A 14,631-nucleotide genomic window follows, 5' to 3' on the forward strand; every position below is an offset into this window, starting at 1 on the left:
GCATGCGCCGCCGTGTTTTGAAACGCCATGCAGCTCCAGCTGAACAAGCCTTGTACTGAGTTATTTGTGTATTCGCCGGTTGTTTGTACAGTTTTGAAACTATGTGCGCGCTGTAAAAACAAATGTAAACATGCCGAAGTCTCTGAAAAAGTCCTGCACCACTCAGACATCCATTAGCAAATACTTCGGAGGAGGACTGAGCAGCAGCAGCGCTCAGTGTGAGATTAACCTCAAATTAAATCCTGCAAAGCACCAGGCTGAAAGAGGCAAGGTGGGCTGTGCTTTACATTTATGTTCCTCACACACATGACGTCGTGCTAAAGACTGAACTGCTTTGATTCTGCAGCAGAAACTTTCCTCTGATGATGTTGGATTGCCAGCAAAACGTGCTAAACTTGTTCCAAAAGACCAGCAGCTGGAGGATTTGGATTGCGAGCCTGGATCCAGTCAGAGCGCTAAAGGTGAGTGTTTTTCCCAAGAAGCATCATATTTCTCCCAGCAGGAAGGACAGGGTTCCTCTGAAATATGAGATTATTCAGCCTACCTGACGTCTTTTCTTCAGAAACAAAGACAAGAACGAGCCAAGGAGCAGGTGGTGTCTGCTGCTCCACTTTGGAGAGGCTGAAGGTCTTCTCCTGCCTCTCTGAGCCCAGTGACTCTCAGGACAAATCAGGTGGTGCTAGCAGTAAGGCCTGTGGCCATGAAGCCAGTGATCCAGTTCAACACAGGATTACCAACACACTGCAACAGGCAGAGGAGGAGTGTGAGGATGAAGAGGAGGATGTCAAACAGGTATGCTTTAAAGAAGCTGTTTCACCATTTGAAAGGTTTAAACTTTCACCCAGGTGTGTTTTTTCCTCTTGCAGGGTATTTCTTTTTCTCAGTTTGCCAAGTCAGGAAGAAAAACAAAAAAAGGAGGTGGAGGAGGAGCGGTTGCAGATGCGACTCCTTCTTCCTCTGACTCTAGCGCCCCCTCCAGGCGCTCAAAGAGCACGTACACTCCTCTTGAACAGCAGGTGATCCAGCTGAAACAGCAGCATAAGGATGCCCTGCTGGCTGTGGAGTGTGGCTACAAGTACAGGTTCTTTGGAGAGGACGCTGAGGTGAGAACTAGAAAATGTCTCCTTTAATAAACTGTGCCAACATAAATGTTGACTGTGACATCTGTGTGTGTGTGTGACCAGATTGCTGCCAAGGAGCTGAATATTGTGTGTCATCTGGATCATAACTTCATGACGTGCAGCATCCCCACACACCGTCTGTTTGTTCACGTTAGGCGGCTGGTGTCTCACGGACACAAGGTATCCTGCATTTCTCTTACTTAGACTGTTGCTGTTTCCACATCCAGCTGTTCAGTGACACGATCCTTCTTGTCTCTGCTTTCCAGGTGGGTGTGGTGAAGCAGACCGAGACGTCTGCGCTCAAGGCCTCATCCGCCAATAGGAACACTGTCTTCGCTCGTCAGCTCAGCGCCCTGTACACCAAATCCACTCTGGTTGGAGAGGGTATCCTCATAGACAGCCTGTGTGTGTGTGTGTGTGGTCCAATATTCTTTTTGTGTGTGGAACTTTGACAGTTGCCTCAGATGTAAACCCGGTGTGCAAACTTGAAGATGTGGAGGAGGGGAGCTGTGGTGACATCGTGTCGGACCCTCCTGAGAGCTTCCTGCTGTGCATCAGTGAGAACAGGGACAAACTGAAGAAGCAGCTCACTGTCGGACTGGTGGTGAGTCTGATGAGGGACTTTTTGTTTTTTATTTCATTCATTCATTCATCTTTTATTTAAGGATGGTGTTTGTGTTTGTTTGTTTACTTAGGCGGTCCAGCCCAGCACAGGAGACGTGTTGCTGGACTGCTTCCCTGATAGCTCTTCACGCTCCGAGCTGGAGTCCCGTGTCCTAAAGATCAACCCCGTGGAGATCCTGGTGCCCTCTGACCTCTCTGAACAAACACACAGACTCCTGCACAGCATTGCAAACGCCAGGTAATCTGCTGTCAGGGCACTAGGGGGCAGTGTATACCCACTCACTGTTCTCTGCAGCCTTCTCCTAATGAAGCACAGATCCTATCTGTATGTTGGTGAGTTTAGGGTCTTTCACTCTGAGGGTTTGTGTTTAGATTTCCTCAGGCAGACAGTTGTTTTGTTTGCTGAGCTCTGGGCTCAGTCTGGGTTAGGAGGAGATCGATGTGGGCTCATAGAGCGGTTATGTGATTATGGTCCCCGGGCTAAATGGGGGCCACACAAAGCTTATTCATAGTCTTTTCCTTTAAAGTGAAGAGTTTAGAAAAAGAAAAATGTTTGTTAGTGATTTCATCAGTTCAAAATGTTGTATGAAGGTTGGCTGATGGCTCTAAAATGTGTTTGGACACACAATAGGTTTTTAACACTATAAGTTAAAGATAAATATGGAAAGTTTTTTTCATTTTGAGGTCTAACATTTACATTTAAGTAAAGTATAAATTCACAAGCAATGCCATCTTGCACAACAATGGGGCGGGTTCTGCTGGCTGTAATCGCTCCTCATGTTTGTGGTGCAGTTCAACATATATGTTCTCAAGCTATGTAATGACGGTTATGTTCCAAATATGAATATGAAGCTTCAGAATGTATGCATTCATCCATCCATCATCCTCCGCATCTCTGGAGCTGGGTTGTGGAGGGAAGCTGTCTAAGCAGGGAAGTCGAGACCTCCCTCTACCTGGGTACCTCATGTAGCTCGTCCAGGAACAGCAGATGTAAATAGTTAAAATAAGGAAAGTTGCAGGCTTTTTCACCCATTAATATATGGAAATCCTATGGTGGCCACACAAATACAAAACCCACAACATGAAAGCAACAAGCTGCAACACAAAGGCAAAAGCCTGACAACAAGACTTGTTGACAAACCTGTCAACAAGTCTTGAAGAAACGCCGCAGTTTTCTTCCTAACTTGGTAGCAATGTTAGCATTAGGTAATGTATGTGTGTATGTAGAGGAAAATACACTGAAAGTGTTTCATTTCACACTTTTCCCTTATCTCACTGAGAGAAGTTTATATTATATTCAGATAAACCTGAATGCACTTCACCCCACTTTCAACCACATTGCATTGTGACTTTAATTATAAGACATATTACAAGACTTTACTTAAAACCTAGAGCTGAGTATTAATAGCGGAGGTATCTCCATCAGTTCATATCATCTCAGTGACAGGCTCATAAACCTCAGCAGGGTGTCTCCTGCTTTTATATTGAGATAACAAGCTTTACTCAGGGTTCCATTAAATGGAGACATTTGTTCGTCTTCTCACAGTGACGTCAAGCTGATACATCACACACACACACACACCTGTAGCCTCCCATTGTGCTGCTGTTCAGCTCATCTTTGCCAGCAGTCTGGAGCCCGAGACTTCACACCAGTGGGGACGGGGATCCTCTGGAGGCTGCCTATGATTGCATTATGCTGTGAAAATGAAATGAGGGAGTGGGAGGGAGTGGAATGGATTAGAAGGGGATGGTTGGATAAATGGGAGAAATGTCTGTGATTTTCTGCTTCTTTTTTTTTCACAGTGCACTTTTTTTTTTAAATTCCAGTGGTTATTTTCTTTCCTTTCTCGTTTCCCTTTCAGTTTAAATTTCATTCCTGTAGCTCATTTGTATTCATTCTTCCCCCCCTCTCCTCCTCTCGCTCTCTGTCTGCCTCTTTTTGTTTCAGATGTCCATGTTGAGTGATTGTAGTGGAGACAGGCCTGTGAAAGGCCAGTTCAATTATTGTGTTTGAACAGCATTGCTCTCTAGTCGTGTGCTCATCAGAGACAAGAATCCTTTTCATTGCAGCTTGTACTCGAATACACGGCAGCTTTGTTCATTCAGCGTGCACAGACACATTTAACAGATTTATATTCATAAACAACACTCCACCATTCTAAACCTATTACAGATAAATGCTATTGGAAACTTCTTGTTGATTGGTTTTTATTTCATTGTAGGAATGCACCAGACCAAGAAGGATGAAATAAAAAACCTTCTGAAATGACAGATATCAGCATGACACTTGTTAACAGAACGATAATGTCACTCCAGCCCATTAAAAAGACTCACCCAGGTGTGTGTTTAAAACAGGAGATTTTTGTGGCAGCTTATGTTTCTTTCTTCGTCTCTGGGGTGGGCTGACGAGATAGGACCCCTGGCAACAGGATTTGTGTCCATGGAGCGGCTGGTAATGAGTCCCTGTGAGGTTGGTTGTAGCTAGGTGCAGCTGTGGCAGCGGTACTCATCCAGAGCTGGAGTCATGAGTCAGGAGCAGAGACGGTGATTAGAAAAACTGAAAGGCTCTCTGACTCAACATAAATGTTCGCTTTTTAAGTCGTTTAAAAGTTTACATGTTCTTTTGGCAAGGCAGGAGTCATGTTTCAGGACACACACACACGAGGCATAATGAGTGAGAGAATGTGTGTGTGTGTACATTTCAACAGCTGCTGTCAGAGGTTTTTATGTAGCCTGCAGTGATAGATACTAATTGAGGGCCTTAATCTTTTGTGCACATTAACCCCTGATCTCTGGGTTGTGACATGTTGGATGTAACCTTTAGCGTCTTCTTTTGATGGATTGTTTCTATCACAGTGCTCTGAGGATTAATGTCATCATGTAATACATTTTCTTGCCTGTGGCGTCAGCTTCTGTTGAGAAGGTTTCATTCAGTATCACAGTAGCAGGTGAATGGAATCGGCAAATCCTGGTTCATTTATGCATCATATGTTTTTTTTAGGGTCCTTATTGGGAAGCTTTTATGACATGTTTTATGACTAAATTTACAATTGCACCTAATGTCAGAAGGGCACTTTGTCTGTATTTGAAGTAGTCAACTCACTACATTTATCTGCAGTGGTAACACTATTCAATAATAGTAATTTTGATCCAAACCGCTTGTTGTTTATTTGTATAAAATGAACTAGAAGTTTCCTGTGATTTTTCAAAATGACGCTTCCTAAACACAGCTTCACAGCGTTCAGCCCTGTCAGGGTTTTGCAGCAATGCTACACTGCAGTTCTGTCCATGGATCAATACTTGCAGTTGTCACTTTTCCTCTAAATCTCATGATATGGTTGAATTGACTGTTAAAATGATTAACAGTCTGAGATGTGCAGCTGGCACAATAGGCCTTCTATTGATCACTTTTTTTATGGTTTTTGCTTCCGGCCTGATCAGTGACTGTGTGAAATACGATGATTATTACTCACTCTGTGTGTGTGTGTGTGGGTATTAGGAAACGGAGGAAAGAAAATGCTCCAGCGATGCATCCACAGCCACGTGTTTGCCTTGGTTGCCTTGGCAACAACAGAGCAGACAAAAGCAACCGAGTCCTTGAAAGGGGCAATGCTGAGAATGTGGATGTAGCAACAGGGAAATACGATTGCACACAAGGGACACGCAGTGTGTTATTATGTGTGTGTGTGGCTAATGTTCATAAAGTATATTTGAACAAAAGGGCGACTGGAACACTCCGTGCTGATGTGTCTGATTTTTTTTTCACAAAAAAAGGAAGATGATGAAGTATCAGATGTATTTTTTTTCTCTCTCTCTGTCCAAGTCCTCAAATACAACTGATAAATAATGTTTGTCATTGCTGTCCCCTTGCAGTTCTCAGGCTGATGACCAGGTGAGAGTTGAGAAGAGGGACAGCGCTCAGTTTGAGTTCGCCTCTGCAATGAACACAGTCACAGAGTTCTACTGCCACGCCCAGAACAAAGGTGTGTGTAGATTTTCAGTCCACCACTCTATATTCAGCTGATTCATCCCCCGACCATTAAGAGAACCATTCAGCGTTAAAACACTGGATGTAACTGAGAAGTAGGCCTGTGACTCATGGATGTGTTTTATTGTTGGAAATGTGTGTGTGTGTGTGTCTGTGTCCTCCAGACTCTCGCTCTCTGTCATGTGTGGCATCCTTAGAGAGCCCAGTGATCTGCTGCCTGGGGCCGCTCATCCAGTACCTCCAAGAATTCAACTTAGAGAGAGTTCTAAGGAGTGAAAGGTACATGACAACAAATACACAGAGCAACACACACTGCAAGCATAATCATCTGGTGCTCCCTGTGGGGATTAACCCTGGGATTAGTCAATTTGTTGATCCTCTGAAAAATCACCGGCAAATATTTGATAAATTATTAATCATTTCTGAAACCTTGTCATGCAGAAATTGTTAAAACACCTTCAACATTCTTTGATTTCCTCCACCCAAATGCAAGACCTTTTTTTGTTTGAGAGATTCTTTTCAGGTATAATCAAATTAAAATGAGTTAAAATATTGCAAATGCTGCATTTTAACACCTTATTGTGCATCTATAAAAGCTACTAGGTGGCCTTATTAGCACTTTTGGTTCTTAGATAATGATCAGATTTATTTTACCTGGTGAGCAGAAGGTATGATTTCAGTAAAATCAGACATTTGAAAATGCTTGTTTTGCTCATCCCAGCATCAGATTTGAGTTGTTCCAGTCATTCTTCTTCCTAAAGAGAATACAGTGTGTTTGATCATGTAGCTGTTATTTAACGGGGTCATGTGCTTTTTTTTGCAGCTCTTTCCGTCATCTGTCCTGTGAGACGGAGGGTATGATGCTGAATGCTGCTACTCTTAGGAACCTGGAAATACTCAACAATCAGGTAAAATCATCTCTTAGCTGGCAGGCACAGACACATATGAAGAATAATGAGGGGTGATGTCTGTTTGGACTGTACTGTGTAATCCTAAAAACAGAAACATCTGCTCATGCTGATCTACACTATGTGGACACTCTGTTTGCTGGCCTCCATATTTCCAGTTACCTGTCCAGTTTGATGAAAGATGATGAGGTCAGGACATCCAAATTCTTCCTCTCCAAACTAGGAAGATCATTTTTTTTAAGCCTTGTTGTGCTTTTTGAAACGGGAACGCTGACAAACACATAAAGCTATCATCTAAATACACATTATACACACTGAAGCTGCAACAGTTAGTCTGTGGATGAAACCTTTGAACTCTTACCCTGGAAACTAGAACACTGTAGACTTTTTTTTCACTGTTTTGTCCATAAAATTTCATCATACACTCATCACGGACAATCAACCACTAATGTAAACAATCATCATCGGCAGATCTGGTGGACTGCAGCATTAACATTTTCCTCCAGTAGAATTAAAAACAGCCCAGCAGTAAGTTGCCAAGCTGTCCATTTACTTTTGGTCACATTGTGTATCTTTAGAATTAGTTTGTTTAATCATGACTTTTAAACCAGTTTTAACTTTTATATTCGACAAAGCTGAGACCAAATTTCACATTTTTATACATAATATTGGTTTAATTGTTATTTTGACAAAATGGGAATTCCTGAAGTCATGTCTCTGTTGAATGGTGTCTCAGGTCCTCTGCATATAATGTGAAATCAGTTTACAGTCATTGCTTTACAGTGAAATGTGTATATATGTAATGGATGTGTACATTTGCTGTTTCTCTGACCACAAAACTATGCTGACTGGCTGACGACTTAAAAATCCAGCGTGACTCTGTAACTCTGTGAGCTCAGATCACGTCTCCTCACCTGACCGGTGTAGCTTCATCATCTGTTTACTTCTTTTTAAATCACTTGGCTTGCAGTGATGTACGTGTGTTTTCTGTGTGTGTTCCTTCCATCACAGACAGATGGTACAGTGAAGGGAAGTCTGCTGTGGGTGTTGGACCGCACTCGCACTCCGTTCGGCAAGAGACTGATGAGGAAGTGGGTGAGCCAGCCCCTTGCGGACCCGCAGTGAGTACAGAATGCCCTCCGACCTCTGACGAGGCACGACTGTCAGTACTGATTCAACTTCATTCTCAGATCAGGTCATTTAGTTTCACAGTTTATCTGAATATGAGTCGGAGGGGCTCTGAAACATTGTGACGGCCTCTCTCTCAGGCAGCGTTTATGACACTCTCCCATCACAACCATAGTTCATTGGATGGTTGTGAGAGACTTTATGCTGCAGTGTGTCTCTTATAATATTAAAATCACTGCAGGTCTCTGCAGTCCAAGGGATTATAGCTGTGGATTGAGCTGCCTTTCAGATTACACTGATAGCTCTTCTGCTGAATTTTGACATGAATAAAACCCAGATTACACCCAGGTGGATTTATTCCAAGACGCATGAGCATTTAGTGGTACAGATCATTTAGAGTAAACAAAGCTGCGATGAACAGGACAATGCTTTAAAAAAACAGATTTCTTCTGTTCGATGTGTATCTACAATGATTCCAGGAAGTCACTAAAGATCCAAGGAAAACATCCAGAGTTGAAGCTTCCATTCAAAAGACACTCTGCAAAAATGACAGCCATGGAAGTGATGACTTTTTCACCGCACTCATACCTCAGTCGCTTGTACACTCACAGCTCATCTCAGCTTTTATAAGTAGGCTAATTGGTGGTAATTTGATGCTGTTTTGCTGTTGTCTGTTTTCAATCAAGACCGATTCATCTCTTCAAAAAGACAAATTTCTTTAAAATGCTTTGACTCTTTTCTTCCTGTCGTCCTCATTTCCATCCTCCTTCTTCTTACTGTTTCATCCATGAACCCACAGGTCTATCTCAGAGAGGCAGGATGCTGTGCAGGAAATCTTGCACTCGGACTCTCTCACTTTAAACTCCATCCAGTCTCTGCTGTCACACCTGCCCGACCTTGAAAGAGGCATCTGCAGCATATACCACAAAAAGGTATATAAAAAAAAAAATCACTCCTCTCAGACGTGATGACATTTGACTTGTTGCCTTAGATCTGTGGGTTTAATGACAGTGTAAAACCAGCGGAAATCTGACACAGCAGGTGAAAATCAGAACTACCTTTTTTTCCGGTAATTTTAGACAGTCAATTTCCTCCCGCTCTCTCTCTCTTTTTATGGTGTGCTTCTTGATTAACAACAGGGAGCAGTCACCTCGGTGGCACTTACCTGATTGTCTGACACAGTCTCATTTCCCATCTGCCCCATCTTTGAAATGTCAGAAGGCTTCATCCCCTGTGTGTGTGTGTGGGTGGGTGGGTGTTTGTGTGTCTGCCACACACACACACACCCACACACACAGATAGGCACTCTGGTCTGGGCTTGATGTCTTGTTTCATCTTCAACTTTGTCACTCCTTCATCTATTGTTAAAAGGAAATAATCAAATGTCATTGAACACAAACACACACATTCATGCACGGACACACACGGGAGGGCCTTAATTGTCATTTTGCCCATCTGTAGAGAATGAAGCCTGTGTGTAATGGTCTGTGTCTTTGCGGCCCCATTGACAGAGTGGGAGGGGGGACGTGGATGTGCTCTCCATTTTGCTCCATTCTGTTTGAGCGAGAGCAACATGGCCGACACGAGGGAGCATTAAAACTGCAGCATGTGATTAATACCATAAACCACTGTCAGTGAGAGCCTCATTAACCTGGAGGTCATGACACAGTACTGTACAGTAACACCACTGATGGCAATGTGAAGTCAATATATTCTACAATATGGCCTCTTCTTTTTTTCAGGCTATTGATTAATCATTAATTTTAAGTCATTGAAATGATTGTCAGTGTTATGTTTGAAGCAGCAGCGTCGATTCTGAGGAAACAGGATTTTGTTAACATGAAATAAAAGGCTGCCTTTGCGTTTAAGTGAAGTCTTGGTCATGTTTGTGAATTATGCTGCTGTCATGTTTGTTGTGTGTGTGTGTGTGTGTGTGTTTGGCACGACAGGGGTTTGTGTTTTACTTTCTTGCTGCCCTACTGTTAAGACTGCTAATGAGTGATGTTTCTCACAGTGTCTGGCTCTAATAGATGGTCGTTTTTCAAGCTTGGCTGTCACATCCAGTGCAGCTGAGATTTAGTGATGTAATCTTGCTGGTTTGCAGAATTCCGCCAGTAACACAAATTGCACAAATATGAGAAAACAAATAACTTAATCAGCATTTTAGCATGGCAGGTAAGATGTTTATTCCTGTTTTATGAGTGGCCTTTTCATCAGCTGTGCCTCTCTTTAACATCAGGAAACGCTGTCAAAGCTACTGACTACGTTATTTAGCTCCATCTGACATCGTGTATATCTGTATGTGTGTTTCAGTCTTCCACACAGGAGTTTTACCTCATCTGTAGCAGTCTGTGTCGCTTGGGGTTGGAGCTGCAGAGCTTGGTGTCAGCTATCCAGTCACAGGTCAGCTCGGTGCTGCTGCGAAGGCTCCTGCTGGACACTCCTGACCTGCTGGTCCCGGCCCACAGCTTTCTCAAGGTGCTCAACGAAAAAGCAGCTAAGTGAGTAACAAGCAACAGGCTCCTACAAAAGAAAAATATGATTGCTTATTATTCTAAATAAATGATATTGACTTCTCACAGGCTGATCCTCGTGTTTACAATTGTCCTCATGACTGCAAGATAATGGCACTGTCTGTGATGTTGGATGCCTTCTGTCAACAGTTGGCATCACAGGGAAGGATGTCCTAGTGACACATTCTTGTGACATGTTTTTTTTCTCTCTAAATAAAGGGTCAGACTCGCTCTCATGCTCACTCTCTCTCAGAAATCACCTTGTGTTTCGTTTGTGCCTCTGAATCTTTGTGCCATGACATGTTACCAGCAGCTGTCACATTTGGACCGTGTGCTTGTGCAGGTTGGGGAATAAGACGGAGCTGTTCTCAGATCTGTCCGGTTTCCCGGTGCTGCAGGAAAGAACAGAGCAAATCCAGGCTGTCCTCTGTGAGATTCAGGACCACCGAAGAGATGTCAGACTGCTGCTGAAGGCCCCCGCCTTCGACTACACCTCTGTGTCTGGACTGGAAGTATGTGTGTGTGTGTGTCTAACACCAAGAGTCAAAGGAAGGTGGGAGGAGATTAATGGCTGTTTGGGTGGGAGACTCAGCAACAGTGATGATCTTATGTCTGTGTGTGTGTGTGTGTGTCAGTTTTAATCAAGAGTGAGACATTATTTTGTGTGTTTGTGTGTGTCCTCGGCCTTATTCATCAAAGTCTCGCTCCTCCTCTTTCCCGTCTGCCCACAGTTTCTGATTGAGGTGAAGAACTCGCTGTCATCTACTGTTCCACCTGATTGGGTCAAAGTCAGCAGGTCGGCAGCACACACACACACACTCCCTGACATTTATCAGTTTTACAACTTTTTTGTTTTACTAGTTTGTCAGCCAGGACTTGAAGAAAAGTTCTAAACTTCTTGAAAAAATAAGTGTTTGTTGGAGAAAAGGTCTTTGAGTGTTTTTTTGCTGATGGTTACCATGTTGTATCTCAGTTATTTAGGAGTTCAGTGTATGCCTTCACCCACAGCACTGTGGGTGATGTCATTTTGCAGTGCAGCCAGGTTGAACTCCTGGATGTTCTCTGACATCATCTTGGTGTTGTAGCCTCTGCTTCTGTGTCAGTGGATTGGCTCCATTCAGATGAATTTGGGGGGCTTTGTTTTTCAATGCAGGGCCACTGTCAGTATGAATTTGTTCTGTGTGTAACATAAAGCACACAGCAGAGAAAGGAACCATATTGTTACCCTTGATGTCATTGCTTTGGCTGCTGAGGAACCTCTGAGTCATTTTTGACCAGGATATGTGAACATATTGAACGCTGTTTTGGTTCTCTTTCTCCTCTCTCCTCTGCAGTACCAAAGCAGTCAGCAGGTATCACACTCCTTTACTGGTGGACCGCTACAAGAAGCTGCAGCAGCTCAGAGAGCAGCTGCAGCTCGACTGCCAGAGGGAGTGGACCAATTTTCTGGAGTATGACACACACACATACACACACACACACACACACACACAGCTGATTGCAAACTCAAATGAAAGACTGCTAAAAACATGTCAGTCTGTGGTGCGGAGGCATGCCTCCACAGCTCTCAGCCTGCCAGAATTAGTCTGTTTTAGTCAAGTACACCGTCAGTGCTGTCTACTTAGAACACGGTATGCACTTACCTTAATATACACTTGAAAATCTCTCCCTCTCTCTCTCTCTCCATAGTCAGTTTGGGGAGCACTACCACACCATGAAAAGGGCTATTAGTCACCTAGCAACCGTGGACTGTCTCTTTTCATTGGCTGAGGTGGCTAAACAAGGGGATTATTGCAGGTGATGTCCTTCTCATGATGACCATAAATATTGATGTGTGCGTCTGAGTGTGTGTTGTTTGTGTGTGTGTGTGTGTGTGTGTGTGTGTGTGTTTTTGTGTGGGATACTGTATGTGTGTGAGAGGGTGTCCTGTGTCGTGTCCTATAGTCTCAGACAGGCTGTGCGTGGGTGTGTGCACCGGGCTCAGCAGTGTGCGCTGCCAGAACACCAACATCTCTCCCACTCACTCACACACGCATACACAATCTCACACGCACCTTTTTCTATTGACTATTTCCACATTTTTTTCAGCTTTTGTTCCTTTTTGTCCCTTTCTTAAATCTCAGTTTCCTCTTTGTCTCTTCTATTCATGCCACTTTTGCAGGCATCTTCTGTTTGTGTTTTTGTGTAATTAACATGATGGTAGTATTTTGAGATTTAAAGAGAAAAATGCATGTCACATCTTCACACCCATTAAATTAGAATCAGGGGTTCACATTCATTAAACAGGTCTGTGAGGTGCCAAATTCTAAAGAGCTCTCAGAGGCCTTCGGGAAAAAATAAAAGTTTCGGGGTGAAATCTAAAATGTTTGGTGCTTTTCAGGAGAAGATACTTACACCAGCTGTGCAGCATGGTGGTGAAATGCTATGATTTGGTTTTGCTTCCCTGCCTCAGGGACTGGACAGCTCATTGACTTAATAAATTCCAGATCAGATCATAGAGTGTTAAAATATATTGTGAGGCCATCTGCTTGAAAGTTGTAGTCGAACTTAGAATGACCTTTCAGCAGGATAATGATTCTCGGCACACGATCCAGGGAAATAACTGGTGAAAACTGAGGGTCATCGAATGGCCTGTAGTCAAAGCCCAGAAACAGGGAAGGAACAGGTACAGGCCAGAAAAGCCATTTTCTGCAAAGGGAGACAAAGCTAGGCTTCAGAGGTAAAGCAGAGCTTATTGTTTGTTTTGTTTTTTAAACAAATGATTGAAAAAAATAATACTTGTTAATATTTGGTGCTTGCTTGTCAAAATATGTCACAAAAATATTTGACATGGACCTATAAATACATGATAATTTGAAAATGATTTAATTCATATGTGTCTGCAATGACTAGAAAGCATGGTCCTCACAAAGCAGGCAGGTGTAGGAGGTACTAAGAAGGTAACAAATACTGTAATGTGTGTGTTTGCACTGAACTGACTGTCGTCTGTGTTTAGGCCGGAGGTGTGTGAAAATCAACACCAGATTATGATCAAGGATGGCAGACATCCTGCAATAGACTTACTGATGGGAGAGCACAATCAGTATGTGCCCAACCACACTGAACTAAAGGTACACACACACACACAGGCTCATTCAGTTAGCTATGAAACAAGGTGAAGCCAAAATACAGACTTTTGCCTGCATGGTGACCCATTCAGACAAAATTACACACACAAACATGCTATATACAGGCATACGCCCATACGTACATACGCATACTGTACACACACGCTTCCTCGCTCGGTGCTGTGGGAGTGGGTGTAGGTTAATCTCGCCACAAAAACACACGCCAATAGGAAGAGAAGCCAAGCTTTCAGTCCGCCCACCTCTTCATCTGTGCAGGACAGCATGCAAATATCTTATTCTGTCTCTCCTCGTTTGCCTTCTGTCAATGTCACAGTCATCATCATTCTCTCTTCTCCCTTCCTTTAGGGTGATGGAAAGAGAACTATGATCATCACGGGGCCGAATATGGGCGGTAAGAGCTCCTACATCCGCCAGGTGGCGCTGATCTGCATTATGGCTCAGATGGGGTCGTACGTCCCGGCCTCTGAGGCCTGTCTGGGCATACTGGATGGCATTTACACCAGGTACAGACACAAGTACAGTAAAAATCTACCTCTCTTGTTACCTGTGAGGTCACCATGTGCTTAGTGGACCAGAAATTTATTACACAAACCAGCCTATGACTTATTTATGGCTTACTCTAATTTAAATCACATCAACTTAAAGGGATAGTTCTCACAAATTCCAACTCATTGTTCTATATGAAGTGTCAGTCTCCCATCAGAGACATGAAGATCCTGCAGTGTTAAAAATTGCAGTTTACCTCACAGCCTCTAGGGGCTGGCTCCAAAAGTGATGTTAAAATGGCCAACTTTACAGCAGAAATAAACATGTTTACAGCCTGGTACAAAAACAGTTTTGAACTCTGTTGATGATTCTCTTGTGATGACAGCTGTCTGGTGTGATTTTTTTTTTTTTTAACTTTCTTGTTCTAATTATTTTTGGACTTAACATTATTATTACATAATAGCTTTGAGTGACACATGGGTGCAGTATCACAGCGCAAGCTGCCTTTTTCTGCGACTACCAGCCTGCCTCAGATCCACCCGTGCTCCACCTCTTTGCTTTTGTATGTGAAGCGTAGGCAGCCTGTGATGCTGCTAACATGGCTATGGTCTGAGCCTCCTAGTGGTGGTTTAGAGAGCTACAGCTGACAGCATGAAAGCATCGTTCACACATGCTCTCCATGTTCATTACCCAGTTTTTTTTCCCTTGAGATGGTTGTGGGCTGTTGTCAATCAT

At 43.3% G+C, this 14,631-nt stretch overlaps 1 protein-coding gene across 2 annotated transcripts in view; it reads left to right on the forward strand.

Annotated features, from left to right (window-relative positions):
• msh3 (mutS homolog 3 (E. coli)) overlaps positions 1-14,631 on the forward strand; it is a 30,175-nt gene continuing 15,544 nt past the window's right edge. For both annotated transcript variants that reach the window (XM_028414326.1, XM_028414327.1), the window contains exons 1-20: positions 1-271; positions 347-461; positions 563-792; positions 867-1,103; positions 1,185-1,301; positions 1,388-1,505; positions 1,586-1,725; positions 1,817-1,983; positions 5,619-5,728; positions 5,898-6,012; positions 6,557-6,641; positions 7,653-7,762; positions 8,569-8,701; positions 10,083-10,270; positions 10,626-10,794; positions 11,014-11,078; positions 11,617-11,733; positions 11,972-12,079; positions 13,278-13,392; positions 13,756-13,913. In XM_028414326.1, coding sequence (XP_028270127.1) covers positions 131-271; positions 347-461; positions 563-792; positions 867-1,103; positions 1,185-1,301; positions 1,388-1,505; positions 1,586-1,725; positions 1,817-1,983; positions 5,619-5,728; positions 5,898-6,012; positions 6,557-6,641; positions 7,653-7,762; positions 8,569-8,701; positions 10,083-10,270; positions 10,626-10,794; positions 11,014-11,078; positions 11,617-11,733; positions 11,972-12,079; positions 13,278-13,392; positions 13,756-13,913 — 2,738 coding nt within the window. In that variant the 5' untranslated portion in view covers positions 1-130. The remainder of the gene's footprint in view (positions 272-346; positions 462-562; positions 793-866; positions 1,104-1,184; positions 1,302-1,387; positions 1,506-1,585; positions 1,726-1,816; positions 1,984-5,618; positions 5,729-5,897; positions 6,013-6,556; positions 6,642-7,652; positions 7,763-8,568; positions 8,702-10,082; positions 10,271-10,625; positions 10,795-11,013; positions 11,079-11,616; positions 11,734-11,971; positions 12,080-13,277; positions 13,393-13,755; positions 13,914-14,631) is intronic.

This window comes from Parambassis ranga, chromosome 9, assembly GCF_900634625.1.
Source record: "Parambassis ranga chromosome 9, fParRan2.1, whole genome shotgun sequence".
NCBI lineage: Eukaryota > Metazoa > Chordata > Actinopteri > Ambassidae > Parambassis > Parambassis ranga.